Source organism: Eulemur rufifrons, chromosome 29 (genome assembly GCF_041146395.1).
Source record: "Eulemur rufifrons isolate Redbay chromosome 29, OSU_ERuf_1, whole genome shotgun sequence".
In the NCBI taxonomy this organism is placed as follows: domain Eukaryota; kingdom Metazoa; phylum Chordata; class Mammalia; order Primates; family Lemuridae; genus Eulemur; species Eulemur rufifrons.
Window position 1 is genome coordinate 75,141,093 of NC_091011.1, and position 19,672 is coordinate 75,160,764.

Consider the following 19,672-nt stretch of genomic DNA (forward strand, 5'->3'; position numbering starts at 1 on the left):
CACAAGGGGAAGAGAAAAGGCTGGTCTCCTGTTCTCATCCCAACATGCATGAACAGAGGTTAAGTATATTTAATATCTTTTCTCTTGACGGGTCCTTCACATCCATCTACAAGCATCACCGGTTTAACACCTTCTGTCCATGCAGCACCATCAAACATGTATACAATTTTATAAGAAAAGTGGAAGATTACCTAGGATGGGAATTAAATTCTTCTATGTGACATAGAAATTTTTAGAACAGAGAACTCAAGAGTCAAGCTGAAATGTCAGCAGTATAAAAGAATTAAATATATTCCAAGGTGACTGAAAAAAATCCCAAAGGGAGAAAATCATCATTTACAGCTTAATCAAAGTCTTGCATAGATTAAAATTCATTGGGGAAAGAAAAAAACAACCTCCCTACAACTCTTTGTTATAACTTAAGAAGTAAAAGGCCATATAAATCATCTCAAAGAGGAAAGCACTTGCTCAAAATAGGAGAGTTCTTGCAACAGAAAACCATTATTATCCAAATAATGCTTTCTAAACATTATGCTTGAATTAAACATTGTGGTCTCCTAATTTTGGAGCGCTGAACTATTTCAATTCCAAATAATCAGTGGACACTCAAATGTTGGCGGAATAGAAATAAAATAAATATGATTGTCATATTAAAAGTGTCAGTCAGACCTAATGAGTCATTCTAATTTTAAAGACAATAAATGTATGTCATAGTACAAATATAACAATGTCATTAGATACAAATGTTATAATTTCTAAATGTGATTTGAGAGGACATGCCAAACATTTAGAAACCAAATTAAAAACACATAAAAGTAGTATTAATGCTGTTGTAAATGTATATTCTTAAATATACTTTGACAGTAAATAAAGTTTAAAGTATTATAAAAGTATAAACGATAACTCCATAGAGGTATATACATGGGAAACTTTTGGGGTCTTCTAATATACTCTTAAATATAATATATCTCCTTCAATGTTCCTGAAAGTGAATCGCCTAGAGTCTGACTGAAAATTGGATGTTCATAAGATTACTGCCACTCATAAAACTACCCATGAGAGACAACAAATAGAATTCATTATTGCTGTTTAGAATACTATTAAATTTAGTGCTGTGAGGCTGCCTGTTTTGCTACATCAAAAATGGCCAAATACTGGCAGTTTCATAAGGTTCATCCTAAAAGCTATCATTTAAAATGTAATATGTTCCAGGCATTGTGCTAAGTATGTTAACATGCTTAGCACTTAATTTTCACAGCTTCATGAGTAATTTGCATATTATCAATTTCTATGTGCATAATATTTTTATTTTGAGGTAGATGTCAACACATTCAAGTCCTCTAGGTTTGCTCAACACAAAGAGGAAAACGTTAAAAGAGAGACGTGGTCTCCGTTGGTACCCTACTCCAAGCTGGTAAAGTGGGCCAGGGCAATTTTAATAATTAACTGCTGCCTACTATCTGTCTCTTCCAGTAGACTCTGGGCTCTTTGAAGTCACAGACCTTGCCTCATTCATCTTTATATTTCCAGGGCATATGGCAGTACATGACTAGCACTTCAATAAATGCCTATTTAATTAGGTGAATTCTTTAATTCCGACAAATTGATTACTTAATTTAGTGTCTACTATCTGTTCAACACTGCATAAACCATGGTATCCTGCTCCGAAAGAGCTTATAATTATGAGAAGTTAGTACACACGATATAAATTACGTCCTGAATTGTGCAAAACCATGGCAGATACTTGTGGGAAAGCAATGCTCTAGCTAATGATAATAATAGCAGCTCACATTTAGCTCAGGCACTGTGGATAGCAATTGAGATTAATTAATTGGTTTAATCATCAACCATCCTGGGAGGCAAGTACATTATTATCTCCGTTTTACAGATGAAAAAACTCTAGTACAGGAAGGTTACATAACTGCAACAGTCACATAGATCTGGAATTCCAACCCAGATAGAAACTAAACCCAAAACTCCCAATGTTTTTTCACCTGTTTTTTTTGTTGTTGTTGTTTGTTTTGTTGTTGTTGTTTTCATGTTTAAACTCTATTTCCTCTGTGATGAAACCTTTAAAAATCCTGTAAGTCAGAAATTTCTAAGCATTTTTGTAACATAAACCTTTTGGCAGTCTCATGAAACCTATGAATCCCTACTCAGGATAATGCTTTTTAAAGCATAAAATTAACTCCATAGGATTACAGAGAAAATTAAAGTAAAATAAATGAAACTTAACAACTTCATAGAAAGGCATTTAAAGTTAAAGAGCATTTCCCTGATTAACGAAGGGGCAATCTTATAAAATGGAATCTGTGACCAAGTGGGCTTCCCCATCAGAAAGCTACAGTGATGCCACTGCTCACAGTGCTAACTTGGAGTTTTCCCTCAAGAAAAATAAGGCTTTGCTGACACTGAGTTTGTTTAAGGAACCAAGAGTACCAGAGAGCCTAACAGTTACGAACATCCCCTTAAAAGGATTATAAACAGATATGAGTGTAAACTCCTTTTGAACTGTGGTGCTGGCCCAAAGTATTAAAGAGACTATAGCATAGCAAAAAATTCAGCATGGCAGCGTGTTAACTCTAAACTGAGCACTCCCTCCTGCGCCTGGGAATTAGAGATTTCCACACTGAAGTAAGCGCATGTGTTCTTGATGGCTACCTAGCTTAGGTTAAATTTCTAGATCATTGACCAAATTGAGAATTTAGACTAGGTTTACTCACCTTTACAGCCCACCTGTAAAGATGCAATATCCTTTTTATAAGAATATAGAAGCAGAAGAAAAAAGAAGATGAAGAGTTAACAGAGAGGTCTAGCCCTGTCTTCCACCGCAAATTTGCTAGGTGGGTATGAAAAATTCACACTCTCATTTTCTCCTAAAACTGCATAAAGAAAGAGGATGAAAATGCTCAAACAAGATGATTTTCCCAGCTATCTTCAAGCGACAAAATTCTACAATCTATGCAGTATCCAGTCTCCATAACAAAACCGATGCCACCAAGAACGCAGGCAACTCTACAGAACACACCAACAGGCTGCAGAAACCCAGATACTCTAAATGGAAATAGCAATCTCAGATACGAAAATACATTTTCCAGATTCTTATAAAAGATTTAATTTAAAATGCCACCCTCAGAATACAAGAAAATATGATATGAAATACAAAGGCTAATATCAAAAGTAACAAATATAATGTCATCTGCAGAACTTAATGCAAATTTAAAACCTCACTTCTCATTACTGGTTATGGATTTCATCTATGAATGTGTTGACCTTTTTTTATCCCTTCCTGCCACAGGCTGCCAATCTTGGTTTACTTAGTGATCACCAATTCACTGTGAAAAAATAGGCCTTTTCCATGGCGTTATTGCAAAGTTTAAAAGAGATTTTGACAGGTCAAACATCCCTTGGAATATGAAAAGTAAATCTTTCTATTCCAAAGTAAAAATGACAAGAAAACTTTCATCAAAATACTTAAATGCTCATCTTCCCAGTTCCTCTCCCTCTAGCTTGTACACAAGACCAAGCCATACAGTGTACATATCAACTCTAAAAAAGCAAGGTATTTACCTAAAATGAAACAAAATGCCTTAAAAGGCTCTCAGTTTTCAAAATCCAATCATTAAATAATTGCATTTACTTTTTCAATAAATAGCAAGAGTTGGGGTATAACGTCAGGGTAAGAAGGTAGATACATGAAAAGGAATGACACCAACCCGATGGCTGGTGGCATGAAATTGGAGCAGATAGTCCCAAATTCCTTGGGAAGAATCTGATTGCTGAAGTGAAGTTCCTTGGTATTCTAGACTAAGAAAAATGTGTATAAAGATTTGAGAATCACAGCCCGATGATTTGTCCTGCAGGTATATACTGAGCCAATGCTCCTCTTTTGGTTCTTTGCATTTTGGGGGATGCAAGAGCATACAAGACAAAGAAAAGGAGAAGTACTAAGAGACAAGTTAACATTGAGAGAGTTGTGCAATTGGAGTGAGCTTTTTTAATTTCTAATTTTTATATATTTTTTGATACATATTTGTACATATTTATGGGATACATATGATATTTTGTTACATGCACAGACTGTGTAATGACCAACTCAGGGTATTTAGGGTATCTATTACCCAAGTATTTATCATTTCTATATGTTCAGTACATTTCAAGTCTTCTAGCTATTTTGAAATATATGATACATTATTAACTATAGTCGCCCTACTCTTATTAAACATTAGAGCTTATTCTTTCTATCTAACTGTATCCATTAACCAACTTCTCTTCATTATCCCACCCCCACTCTCTTCCCATCCTCTGGTATCTATCATTTCACTATCTCCATGTGATCAACTTTTGTAGCTTCCACATATGAGAACATGCTATACTTGTGTTTTTGTGCCTGGCTTATTTCACTTAACATAATGACCTCCAATTCCATCCATGTTGCTGCAAGCGATATGATTTCATTTTTTTTTTTTTAGGAGCAAATAGTATTTCATTGTGTGTATATACCACATTTTCTTTATTTATTCATCCATTGATGTACATGTAGGTTGATTCCTTGCTATTATGAATAGTGCTACAATAAACATGTGAGTACAAGTATCCCTTTGATATACCGATTTCTTTTCCTTTGAGTAAATACCCAGAAGTGGGATTATTAGATTGTATAGCAGTTCTATTTTTACTTTTTCCAAAAACCTCCATACTATTTTCCATAGTGGCCATACTAATTTACATTCCAACTAACAGTGTGTAAGAGTTCCCTTTCCTCTACATCCTCATCAACATCTGTTATTTTTTGTCCTTAGCCATTCTAACTGGGGTCAGATGATATCTTATTGTACTTTTAACGTGCATTTCTCTGATTAATTTTGTTAAGGATTTTTTTCATATGCCTGTTGCCCATTTGGATGTCTTCTCTTGAGAAATATCTATTCATGTCTTTTGCCCATTTTTTAATGGAATTATTTGGTTCTTTCACTGTTGAGTTGTTTGAGTTCCTTGTATATTCTGGATATTAGTCTGCTCATCTTCCCCCTTCTACAGATGAGGAAACAGGTCCACAGCAATGGCATGAGTTACACCAACATATTCAACTCGAGTACAACCTAAGTCACAAAGCTACTAATCCAAAAGGGGTAGTAACTAGAATGAAAGGTGGGGGGAGAGGTATGTTGCAAACCACTGTCAACAACGATTTATGAACAATAAAATAGAATTCAAAGGGGAAAAATAGGGGGTAGCCTCTACCTGAAGTGTAAACATATTTTTCATTTTACTAGACAAGAAAATCAGCTAATATTAGAGGTAAGAAACTTAAAAAATTGAATGCACAAAACAAAAAACAAATTGAAGAAAACAAATGCAGCATAACAAAAGGTTAATAATCTTCTTAGTGTATAGATAACATCTATAAATTGTATTTTAAAAGTGAATATTCAAATGGAAAAACAGACAATGGACATGAACAGGTAATTCACAAAATATGAATAAAAAATATGGAAATGTTCAACTTCACTAATAGTAAAATAAAAACAAGTGAACCAAACAGTCCACAGTTATTTCATGATGATACCAAGTACCCAGGAAAACACAGCACTCATATATTGTTATAGCAGAATAAATTACCACTACTTTTCTTGAGGGCAGTTTGGTAATCTGTATAAACAACTTAAAGAATGCTTATCACCTATCACTCAGTAATTATACTTATAGAAATTTCTCAAAGATAATCAATTTAAAAATACAAATGATCACCTCAGCAATTTTAACAGTAAAAAATGAATAAAAATGTCTAACAATAAGAAAATTAAATAATATTTAGATATGGACATACAATGGTTTATTATGCAGTTATTTAGAACCATGTTTATAGAGAATATTTGATATTAAAGAATATTCATGACATTATATTAAAAAAAATTCGTTTCATACATAAAAAAGGGAAACACCAAACTGTTAAAAAAAAAACCAGTTTGTCTATAGGTATTGCAACTATATAGGTGATATTTGTTTTCTTTTCCTCTCTCTTTTTTTTTTTTTTCAATTAATGGACTATGTTTTAGAGCAGTTTTAGGATTATAAAAACTTTTTAATATTTCTTAAATTCTCTAACATAAACATACATTACTTCTATTAAGAAGTATTCTTAAAGTAATATCAAAGTAAAAAACTTTTCAATTCTAGAACTTAGGATGGCATTTTACATAAAAATATGCAATAAGAGAGCTAAAATTAGGCTGGACACAGTGGTTCATGCCTGTAATCCCAGCACTTTGGGAGGTCAAGGCAAGAGGATGGCTTGAGGCCAGGAGTTTGAGACCAGCCTGGTCAACATGGTGAGACCCTGTCTCTACAAATAATAATAATAATAATGATAAAAAAATTAGCCAGGTGTAGTGGTTTGTGCCTATAGTCCCAGCTACTCAGAAGGCTAAATTGGGAGGATCACTTGATCCCAGAAGTTTGAGGTTACAGTGAGGTACAATCAGGGCACTGCACTCCGGCGTGGATAACAGAGTGAGAACTTGTCTCTAAAAAAATAAAAACATAAAAGGGCCAAATTAGAACTGAGTTGTTTGAGACGAAATCAGCAATTATTCACAAATTTTACAATAAAAGAAAAATGCTGAAAACAATTTTTTTTAATTTATTGAAGGAATTTTCATTTGTATCATTATACAAGCAGGAAATCCGAACAGTAAATGCGGTGGTGGTAATGATGATGGCAACACTTGTTTTAATACTTCTTTGGTAACTTTTAAAAGGTGAAATACCTCTCCAACTCTCATTTATTCTTTGGAATCAAAATAGAATATAGACAAATAGAAGAAATATGAAAACTACACATTCCTTCTGAAAAGTTGTGAATAAAGCCAAACCAAAAAAAATGAAAAAAGAAAAAGAAAGAAAAAGCTCTAACATCCACATTTTGCACAATAACAGAACTTGAAAGTTCGTATTATGCTGAAAGCAGCTAGTAAGCAACTGTATACTGTCTTTTGGAAATCTTCAAGAGAAAGGCCATCTACTTTTCCATATGTCCATTATAAATTACACTGTCATTTGTTATTTTTGGATTAAGTCCACCTGAATTCAGTGAAACAGAAGCAGATAGCTGATGGGAAGAACAGCTTGGAAAGTAACAAATTACAATAAACCTACGTTTACCCATCTGCAGAGTCAGCTGAAGTTTCCTAAATTTAAAAACAAACAAACAAATGACAAAAATATGGCCAGAAACAAAAAGCAAATACGCGTAGAATTAGTGTCCATTTTATGCCTTCCTTTAGACAATGAGATGCTTAAAGAAAAAAAAAAAAAACTTGAAAAGCTTTTTCACTTAACAAAATAGATGAAAGTATTTCGGAATCTAACAATAATTAGCAACCATAAAATTATCAAGATTATAACTGCTAACTTTCATTAAGTAGTCAGGTGTGCTACCTGCCACATTTCTTTCTTCCTTTTTGTTCTGGTCCTTCTCTATCATTGTGACCACCTAATTAGGCGGTTTAGATGTTTGGGTCCATTTTTTCTAATTATGCCAACTTTATGAGCAAAAATAATGATGGATCTAAAAAACAGATTTCTCCTTCATTAGTCTTATTACTTAAGACATCTCATAAACAAGATGTAATAGAAATTATATTGTCATATAAAAATCATTACCTCCTCACTATATGTTTTTATGCAACACATTGAAGAGTATTCACAGCAAATACTAATTAAAACCGACATGGACACACAAAGACACACCACTCCCCAACAGAATACCACATAAACATACCCAGAAAAATCTAATCTTGGCATGATCTAGTTAAGAAATTGCTTACTTTTTTTTTTTTTTAAATGAAGGTACCCTGAAGAAATGTTTTTGGTCAAATGATGTGTAGAAAAAGAAATATATCTCGGATTTCATACTAAGATCCCAGATATTAAGGAGAGGTAAAGCAAACCAAATATCCAAAAGTACAACTACTATAAGAATAGACAGATAACTCTTAATTGTCTATAGAAAATACACATCTACAATCACAATGGAAAAAGCTATTCATAAAATCATTCAAGAAACAGCATTCATGAAGGTGAGAGGGAGAAAAAAATAATAGCAAACAGATTTTGGGAGAACTTAAACCCCAAGAATATGAAGACAAATTTTCAATTTAATTCATAACACATGTTTATTAGGATTATATATATATATATGTATAGTTAGAAATGGCTATCACAGCTAAAGCCTAAAAAATGAGAAAATTACTTCTGAATGATTATTAATAGCTGAAAATGGCTGCATATAGAAAATACACATATAGTATCCTTGAAAAAACAGATTTTGAATTATATAAGAAGCCAAAAAAGACCATGGAATCATAGACTATCTGGGTTATCAAGAACATGAAAGCCCAACCATGCTTTTCATGTATCTGGCATCTTTAAGGAAACACAAAACCATGAAAGTAAGAACAGTCATATTCAAAAGAAATTCCGTTGAAATGTTGAATGATACTTTTAGAAAAAGAGAACTACAGAGATATTAAGAATAAAGACAATGGCTGGGTACAGTGGCTCACACCTGTAAACCTAGCACTCTGGGAGGCCGAGATGGGAGGATCACTTGAGCTGAGGAGTTCGAGACCAGCCTGAGCAAGATCAGGACCTCATTTCTACTAAAAAAAAAAAATTAAAAAAATTAGCCAGGTGTCATGGCGCATGCCATGCTAGTAGTCCCAGCTACTCAGGAAACTGAGGCAGGAGGATCACTTGAACCCAGGAATTTGAGGTTACAGTGAGATGTGATGATGGCACTGAACTCTACCCAGGGCAACAGAGCGAGACTCTGTCTCAAAAAAAAAAAAAAAAAAAAGACAAACAAGAACAAAACATACAATTTCTAGATAGAGCACGAAGAGCTGCAATACTCATTCATTCAGAAAAGTATTTGTTGAATATATTTGTGTGCTAAATTGTAGCTACAATGGTAACTAGAAATGGTTCCATCATGGAACATATGTTCTAGAAGTTGTGAGATCTGTATCAACATGTTTCTCAAATTAACAGTGCAAATCAAGATCATCAAGGTGCAGGTTCAAAATTCAGAAGTTGGGGCCCCATCCTCAGGAATTCTCATTCAATAGATCTTACGTGGAACCCAAGAATCTGTCCTTAATAAGTTTTAGTGGAGTGAGATTTTTAGCTTTATTATTAACGAGCTATGCAGCTTTGGACACAAGGCATCTAACTTCATCTGCAAGATGGGAATAATTCTGTTTATAAGGTTTATTGTAAAGAATAGAAATATTTTTAAATCTTGAAAATGTCTGAGATTGCCAAAAAAAATTTTTTTGAGGTGCTTTACACAGTACCTGACATAGGTATATTCAAAATGGCAGCTGTGAAACAAGTGTGGCCTACCAGGGAGAGTCAGGAAATCTGCGTTCACATTTAACTGAGACACTTACCAAGTATATAACACTAGGCAAGTATTTAACCTCTGTAAGATTTAATTTCTATTTATATAAAGTGTGGGTAATAATATTTGCACTATTTAGAGATACTAGAAGAAAAAAGTAGATATTTTTTGGCAATCTATAAAAAATACTACATAAAGACAATAATAGTAGAGACTACCAGCCTTGTTAGTCATAGCAAAAAACATGCAAAATATAATCCTAAAATATTAAAAAGACTTTTCTGGGAAAAAAAACAAGAACAACTCTACATTATTTTTCAAACAAAATGTACTCATTCATTGAAGAGTTTATTGAATACCAACTGTGTACTACCTGAAAAATAACAACTCCCTAAATGCAAATCAGGAACACAGCCTCCACATTATGTCCATTATTAACATCCCAAATCCTAGCAAGACTTCGAGAGTTGCACAAAGACAAGTTAGATATAGTCTCACAACTAAACACTAGCTGAAAATGCTACCAAGAAACAGAAAACCCTTGGTCACCTAGTCCAACCACCTCCTCAATGCTTACATCTCTTTCTGTAATAAATCTAGCAAGTAATCATCTACTTCCACTGGTTAGCAATCCACCAATTGCAAGATAATCATCTGGGGAGCTTTTAAAAGCACAGATTCTAAAAGTCTGATTTCAGTAATTCCGGAGCAGAGCTCTGGGACCTGTTTGTGTGATGTGCTTCCCAAGTGACTGTGCAATGCCACCAGAATCTAGCCTCCAGTGGTGCTGCACTCCCCAGTCTATTCTGTTTGGGAGCAGAATTTATCCTCTTGAAATTAGTCACTGGCTTTAATTATTATAAAGCTTAGGGAACAAAATAGCATACGATAGCAATTTATTGTTAAAATCCCGATTAAAAAGGATAATTTAGACATGTGGACCTAAAGATAGCTATACTTGGCTGTATCAATCACTGCCAAAAGATTTTTCTAAACAGTTTACTTCTTCTCAAAAGATGTGACTAATTTCCAATTCAGTTTATCTCTTAAAACCAGGCTGTGGAATTAAGAATTTCTTTTTTAATTGCAAAACAGAATTGACAATACTTTCGAGAAGGCTGCAGATTCACAGTCTTCCTGTCATACCGGTGAGCTTCTTAAAATGCGAAAGCCATTTAAAAAAAATTTTTTTTAAAAAGCACCAGAATGCCAAAAAAACAAGGCTCTTGAAACTTACCTCATAGTAACTCCGAACAGCATTGCAAAATGCTTCGTCGGCTACAATTTGGGTTTCCCCATTGAGGAAGGCCTGGAAACGTTCTTTCAGTAACTGCAATTGTTGTTTGTTAAGCTACAAGAAAAAGAAAAAAATAAGCTGATAAATGAGGCAATGAATGAATTATAATGATTATTAAAAGTTATATTTGCTGTATGTGTATTAGATTTGACATTTAGAATTAACGTTATGGTAAAGAAAAATAAAAGGTAAAATATCCTACTACTTGTACTAAGGGCTAGATTTTGAAAGATTTCCATGTCACTTCCCCATGTACTTCATTATCCTGATATGGAAGTGGAATCCAAATTTCTACCCCAGACAGAATTCCTGTAACTATCACCACCCTAGTCTCTCTGCAGAGACAGGGAAAATCTAAAATTTGGATGGTAAATTTGTTCAGAATTTCTAGCTGTTCTAAACAGGGAAAGCAGGGAAGACAAGGACTTAGAGATGAGGGAATGATGCCATGAACAAGAGGTAACAGGAGGAAAGACTGTAAAGGACTGAAGGGTCGCTGAGAAAGAAGCCTCTGGAAAGAACAACTGTTGGATGCCAAAAGTCTGGATTCCACGAACAAACATGCATCAACGCCTGAGTTGATATAAATGAAGGAATGACAGGGAGAAGACCAATCCAAAAGAGAACAGATTCTGCAACAGGTGGTCAGGGAGTGCATCTTCAAGCACTTTGGGGGAAGAGCTGTGAACTAGGGAGGGGAATGGGAGCATTTCCTCACCCTGGGTTTAGCCACCATAGTTATTATTACTGAGGGAGGGGGAGACATTGAATATGACTTCCCAACCATGTCCTCTACTCATCAACAACAATCAGGATGGGTATTTAATTTTTAGGGCCAAATGCAAAATGATGAGCCTCTTAATATAAGAAATAAAGAATTTCAAGACAGCGGGAACAGAGCATTAAACCAAGTACAGAGCCTTTCTAAGCTCTGAGTAACTGCACAGGCTCCTGCCCATGCGACAGAGCCACATACTTCACCAGAGGTAGAGCACATTAGGCCTTGCAGAAGCTTAACTGGAGGGAGAACAACATAGTCTTGGAAATAAAGCAACAAAGCTCAAAATACATAAGGAACAGCAAAGGAGTAATCCTTCCATTTCATTCGATCCTGATCAGACTTATTGAAGAACTCAGCCCAGTTATGGAATATACAGACAGATATGAAGCATTTGGAAACATGCTGAGGATAAAATGATTAAAAGATTAGAAAGACTAAACACACTGGGATGACTTGGCTTCAAAAAGAAGGCTGACGTGAAATAAGTTTAAATTTGTTCCAAAGGCTTATGAAAATGCCATTCAAATATAAGGCAGGCAAGCACTTTTAAAAAGTGGGTTTTATTTAGGAGTCTAACAAACAAGACAGTTTGTAAGGAAATTGCTGCTGTGAGTAACAGACTGATAAAGAAGTGTCCTATTGTACCCAGGTGGAAAAAAACCTCTTGCCCTGAGCAGTGAAGAGAGAAGACCATTCCATTTCTTTACTAATGTTATCACCTTCATTTTAGGAGAAGCTAAACCAAGCTGAAATGCGGGAACATCACCATTATATTATAATCTCCATTTCTATAAAATGAAGAAAATGGAAGCAGGGACCTTGTGTATGTGTGTGTACCAGCAAGGCGAATTAAGTCCAGGACTTTAGCTCTCTAAGCATGATTCACAAAAGAGACTAGATGGAAATGGGACAACAATTGCTGAGAGTGAGGCAGCTGAGAGCACTACAGTTGCCAAGCCCTAGGAATCACCATACAGGGCTTCACCTTGCAAACCAAGTGGAATAATGGAAATGGAAATATAGTGAGAATGACAAAGAACTGAAGTGGACCTTAATGATCACTTGTTCCAACTCCTTCACTTGATAAATAAAAATATTAATATATACTATTCAAAAACTAGAACTCATGTATTTTTTCATTCAATTTTATTTTATCAGAAGTTTTTTTTTTTTTTTTTTTTTTTTTTAATTTTTCAGAAACAGCATCTCACTCTGTCCTCCAGGCTGGAGCACAGTGGCACGATGATAGTTGACTGCAAACTCAAACTCCTGGGCTCAAGTGATCCTCCTGCCTCAGCCTCCCAAGTAGCTGGGACTACAGGCACACAACACCATGCCTGAATAATTTTTAAAATTTTTTATAGAGATATGGTCTAGCTTTGTTGCCCAGGCTGGTCTCAAACTCCTGGCCTCAAGCCATCCTCTAGCCTCGGCCCCCCAAAGTGCTGGGAACAGGCAGGAGCCACCATGCCCAGCGTCAATGGCATTTTTTGTTCTTTAAACATTATTCTAAAATACCATCTTTGCAATATCTAGTTTAATTAGCATTTAAGTTCAGCTACTACAACAATGAGTTACTTTTTGGTAATTATGGCCTGAAAAATTCGTGGATATGAATCAAAGAAAGATTTGAGCAAATCATCTTCTTGGAGACTCCAACGAAGTTAATATAGTTCACAAAATATGCCAGAGGTACCTGGATAAAAATCAGGTTTCAACTTTTTTATGAATAAAAGATACTGTAGCTACATTTAAGACATAAAAATGGTATCAAATATTACAATGACATGGAGTTAATAAATGGATACTTTATTATTAATAGTATAGAGGAAGGTCTACATTTTCACACAGACAAGACAGGGGAAGAAAAAGGAAATTAAAAATCTAGCACTGGGGATAGCTATCAGAAAGTACAGTTTCCTGAAAGCTATTTGCATTATACACCAATAGAGAGATCAGTGGAGCAGACCCAAATACAATCAGAAATGTACCATAAGACACTTGTATAGCACCTCAAATCCGTAGTAGATGATGGTCTATTCAATGAATGGTGATACAATAACTTGAGTAGTCATCCAGAAAAAATTAAATTGTACCATAACTCACAATGTTATGGTTCAAATGGATAAAAAGTTTTAATTTATGAAAATGAAGCCTTAAAAGCACCAGAAAAGCACATGGCAGGATTCTTTTAAACACTGGTGTGAGGAAGATATTTCTAATATGACTCAAAATCTATAAGACCAATTTTTTTTACAAAAAAATAAAGCTACAGACCAATATTTCTCATAAGCATACATGTAAAAATATTCAACATAATATTAACAAACTGAATCCAACAATGTATTAAAAAAGTATACAGAATAAAAAGTAAAATGTATACACCATGACCAAGTGGGATTTTTCCTACGTATGCAAGGCTGCTTCAACATTCAAAAATCAATTAAAGTAATCCATCACATCAACAGGTTAAAGAAGAAAAATCACATGATCCTTCCTATCAATAGATGCAGAAAAAGTAGACAAAATCCAACATCCATTCATAATAAAAACAAAATAAAACAAAAAAACACCATTAAACAAGGAAGAGAGGATAACTTCCTCAACTTGATAAAGAACATCTACAAAATACCTACAGCTAACATCATAGTTAAGGGTAAGAAACTCGAAGCTTTCCCACTGAGATCAGGAACAACTCCTTTTCAACATCATACTGCAGGTCCTAGCTAATTCAATAAAATAAGAAGAAGAAATAAAAGATACACAGGTTACAAAGAAAGAAATAAAACTGTTTGCAGATGACATGAACACCTATGCAGAAAATCCAAAAGCACCAACAAAAAAAAGCTCTTGGAACTAATAGTGGTTAATATATAATATTAATATATAAAACAATTGCTTTTCTATATACCAGCAATGAACAAGTGCAATTTGAAATTAAATGCACAAATAGTATAGTGACTTTGGAGAACAGGTTGGTGGTTTCTTGCAAAACTAAATACACTCCTGCCATATAATCAAGCAATCACACTCCTTGGTATTTACTTACCCAAAGGAGTTGAAAACTTATGTCCACACATATACCCATACATGGATATTTATAAAATCTTTGCTCATAATTGCCAAAACTTGGAATTAACCAAGTTGCTTCCTTCAGTAGGTGAATGTATAAATAAATAGTAGCATATCCAGACAATGGAATATTAGTCAGCAATAAAATGAAATGAGCTATTATGCCATGAAAATACATGGAGGAAACTTAAATGCATATAACTAAGTGAAAGAAGCCAATTTGAAAAGAGTATATACTGGATGAGTCCAATTATATACCATCCTGGAAAAGACAAAACTATGAAGACCGTAAAAATAGCAGTGGCTTCCAGGGTTTAGTAGGGGAGGGAAGATGAATAGGTAGGGCAGAAAGAATTCCTAGGATGATGAAAGTACTCTAGTGATACTATAATGGTGGATATATATAATTGTAAATTTGTCCAAACTCATAGAAAGTACAACATGAAGAGTGAACCCTAATGTAAACTAGGGACTCTGGGTGATGATGATGTGTCAATGTGGTTTCATTCATTTTAACAAATACACTGCTCTGATGGGGTATGTTGATAATGGGGTAGACTATGCATGTGTCGGGCAGAAAATATATGGGAAACCTTTACCATACACTCAAGCTCACTTTTATTGTGAACCTAAAACTACTCTAAATATAGACTCTATTAAAATATTTAAAAGTCATAAATTTAATTGCATAAAATAAATTTTGCATGGCAAAAATACCATAAGCAAAACAGAAAAAGACTAACCAAGAAAAAAATACTTGCAACTCATATCCCAAAGAGCTAAACTCTAAGCATATAGAGCACTCCTAAAAATTGTAAGAGTATGACAAACTAACAAAAAATGGACAAAATGAATATGTTCAGAGAAATGTCTCTTAAGCTATAAAAACATGCCAATATTATCAAGAAAAATGCAAATTAAAACTACAGGAAAGGCCATTTTTAAAAGCACCTATCCTTGGAATCAGCAATTCTACTTTGAGTTTGGACTGATACTGTAGATATACCTGCCCATGTGTGAAATGACATATGAACAAGGTTATTTACTACATAATAGTTGTTCATAGCAAAAAAAAAAAAAAAAGGAGGTGGGGAAAGCAATCTAAATGTTCCTAAATAGGAGATTAAATTATGCTACATCTAAACAGTGGTGTACTATTAACTGCATAAAAAGAATGTAAAGGTTGTCTATGTACTGATATGAAAAAATTGTCAAAATATCTTGGGGAAAGAAGTTATAGAATTGTTTGTAAAATAAGTCACTATTCATAAAAATGAGCAAATAAGAACATGTATGTGAATTTGCTTCCATATTCAGACAGAAACTATGAAAGAAGGATGGCCCTGAGAAAAGGACAGATAGAAAATAAAGGTGAAAGAGATTTTTTGATGTATACCACTTTACTCATTTTGGGTTTTTAAATCAAAGGACCTTATTATCTACAAATTTTAATTAATTTAGATTTAAAATAAGCTATAACAGCAACTTTACACATTATAACACTCAAAATAATTACAATCCATCACAAATAGTTTAAATCTTATACTTCATGGAGACTGGACAACAGATCAATTGACTCGTCATTTCTCCTTTCAGGTAAAAAAAAATTTAATTAGACTACATCTCTTTTTTTTTTTTTAACATTTCAAGTTTGAGGATTTCAAAGAAACTTAGACCAACAAAGTCAGAAAAGAACCTCAGTAATCATCCGACTCGACATTCTAATCAATTTGTTAATCTTTACAAAATCTATACAAGTGGTCTCTCAGACTCCATTTGAGCCAATAAAGCACACACACGTGCCACATCATACACCCACACCCCCTTTTTTATACCTCAGTGAAGCCTATTTTAATTTGGGGCAGCTATAAAAAAATTGAAATCTGCTTCCTTATGGCTTCCACACAACCCTAGTTCTTTACTATCTAAGACAAAGTAAACTAAATGTTAATTTCATCCTTCAACATAGCAGATCAAGAATTCAAAGACAGGCATTGGATTATCTGTGAGTCTTCTCTATGCTAGGATAAATTTTGCCAATTTTCCCCAATATCCTGGGTCATCTCCTAAGGATATAACTCCAGTCTGCCATACAACAAGCATGTTAAATAAAATTAAGTATGATGGATAATTGGATGTGATGAATCATAATTGTTCTGAGTTTAAAGATGTACAAAGTTGCTGTTATAGCTTATTTTAAATCTAAATTAATTATATTTTGTAGATAATAAGGTCCTTTGATATAAAAACCCAAAATGAAAGCTGTAAGATTAAGCAGATAAAACACATTGCAATAGCAATCCCCCTCTTAAAATGTACTGGTTAGATGGATCATCATTCTCCTATGGCAGTGTGGCCAACACAGAGACAAGTGGGAGGACCATTTCCCACATTCTAAACACTCTATGTCTATTAATTCAACCTAAAAAGCAATTAACTCCTCTTGGCAGTCACATCAACTGACTCACATCATCCTTATAATCAACAAAAACTTCTAAAATACTCTTATATGTGCCTCATTAAGCCATGTTTCATCTTGCTATATTTATTTGGTCCACTGTTCCAGTTGATTTTATTTTTAGAATTCTTATCCCTTCACCCAGTGATCACAGAGATCTCTTCCCTTTGTTATAGCTACTAACATAATAAGGTATCGACCAAAGTCTTCATCCAGGTCATTATAAAAAGAGTTACCAGTTCAGGATTAAGGAAAGAATCTTAAATCTTGCCATTACACATACTCCTTCAATTTGATACAATCTATCAATTAGTATTCTCTGGGGCAGTTGATATTATTATCATTTATTATTATTATTCAGCCCATGTTTTAATTTTGCCCATATTTTGTCTTCTGACTACTATATTTACCAGTGAACGAATAACATTTTTTTTTTTTTTTTTTTTTTTTTGATACAGAGTCTTACTCTGTTGCCTGGGCTAGAGTGCCGTGGCATCAGCCTAGCTCACAGCAACCTCAAACTCCTGGGCTCCAGCAATCCTCTTGCCTCAGCCTCCCGAGTAGCTGGGGCTACAGGCATGCGCCACCATGCCCGGCTAATTTTTCTATATATATTTTTAGCTGTCCATATAATTTCTTTCTATTTTTAGTAGAGACGGGGTCTTGCTCTTGCTCAGGCTGGTCTAGAACTCCTGAGCTCAAACAATCCGCCCGCCTTGGCCTCCCAGAGTGCTAAGATTACAGGCGTGAGCCACCGCTCCCGGCCCTATTTTTTTAAATATAAAGGAAAATTTAACCAGCAAAAATCAACTAATGGGAATTTAAAAAGAACTCTTATATAAAACTAAACTGCAGAAACGTAACTAAAACATAAATATCATTGGAAATATCTAAATACAACCAAGACATCAGCTTTATAAAATACTTCAAGCACTGACAGTAAAAGCTAAATTTTATAAATATTGGCTGGCTACGATACTTTATCCATAATAGTAATGGCCACAGGAAAAACACTTCAGATTCTACAGTTCAGAGATGTCTCATGTTTCTTAGGTATTTTTTAATGTTCAAATGAGATTCTAGCTTTTTCATTCTAAATCATGGATCAACTGAAGATTTATGCCAGGATCTTCACTATAGCATCAGACCAGCCAATACACTACTCAGGAACCCAGCAACCACCACTGTGTGGAGCCTGCCCTGACCTGCAGTTCCCATCATGAATCTCAATACTCAAGGTGGGGACTGCATGACATTCCGGTGAGTAAAGGTGGTCACAGTCCAATTCCACAGCAAAGTGGCAGGTGACTAGTGGGTACCATATCTCCAGGACTGGAGGGTGGATGTGCATTTACCTCATATACATCAAAGAGATGTACAAAGAGAAAGGTTTTTTTCAAAAACATAAAACGCTTTGCTCCAGGCACAGATGTTCCTTGAAATGCACAAAGGCATAGCTTTAAGGCCTGTCAATTAGACAGAGTAAAAGATATTAACAGGAAAAGGCTAAAGGATAGGTGCTATTTTCTTTTTCCCTTCCTATCAACACTCTGTCAGAAACATCTACATCAAACCACTGGGGCAAAATCATCAGTGCCTTCCACGTTTCTGAAACAACAATGTTCCCCAAGCTGTGTATCAGAACAGAATAACAGAAGGGCTCCAGCCATGTCTCACACATTTCAAATCCTGTGAGAGGCCCCGATATTAAGGGTCCCATCCAAATAATCTTCCTTTCCCTCTTACACAAGCACAGATAGTTGGGACAGTGACTATGCCCATCTAAGACTATGAATACCAGGCTCACTTGATAGGTATAGCCACAGTCAAGCGACTAAGATAAAGCCAATGAGATGTAAGCAAATGTGACCATGACTTCTAGGAAACCATGAAAGGTGGCTGAAGCTTCTTTCTCTCTCTTTCTCTTTTTTTCCTGCAGGGTAGAATTTGATGTGCTGGCTGGAACTGTCACCTTGACCCATGAAGATGGTGGAACAGCAAAATACACAGAATCTCAGACCACATAATGTGGAGCAGCACTGCAATCCTAGACTCCCTACCGCTCAACTTCCTTGATATATATGAGAGAAAGAAACCTCCCCATGTGCAGACCACTCTGATTTGGTCTTTAGTGGTAACTGGTAAGTGGTAATAGGGTACTGAATCCTAACTGATAAAAAGCCCAATGAACTGAAACAGAGGGAAAATGCCACGGTACTATCATTCCTTGCTAGGAAGATTTATCTTAATTTATTCTAAAAAATTTTTTCATATATTATTTCACATGAAAAACTCCTTATCCAATGAACTTGCCCCAGTGAACAGTGAACACCTAAGTCTAAGTGCCTGAGGTAGAATGAAAATAAAGTTATTTTGGAAAACTAAATTCTATTATCCCACAGCATTGAAAGGAGAATGTAAAAGTCTCAAACTTACAAATATTACTTTAACATATTTTATAATAGAATGTACACTAAGTGATGAGTGCAGAACAGCAAAATCCTTTTGTTTTGTGGACAAAGGGGCCCCAGGCTAGGCTCACTCAGCTGCTAAGTGAATGACTTCTACTCACATTTTCATTGGCCTCTCAGTTGAATTTAAGTCTCAACAAAATTACATGCCATTATGGCATTGCGTGGGGAGGGGGGTCATGGGAGC

General features: G+C 34.8%; 1 protein-coding gene across 14 annotated transcripts in view; it reads right to left on the bottom strand.

The window, feature by feature from the left end:
- Window positions 1-19,672, bottom strand: part of CADPS2 (calcium dependent secretion activator 2) — a 451,849-nt gene that overhangs the window by 322,374 nt on the left and 109,803 nt on the right. For all 14 annotated transcript variants that reach the window (XM_069462753.1, XM_069462752.1, XM_069462749.1 and 11 more), the window contains exon 2: window positions 10,644-10,757. In XM_069462753.1, coding sequence (XP_069318854.1) covers window positions 10,644-10,757 — 114 coding nt within the window. The remainder of the gene's footprint in view (window positions 1-10,643; window positions 10,758-19,672) is intronic.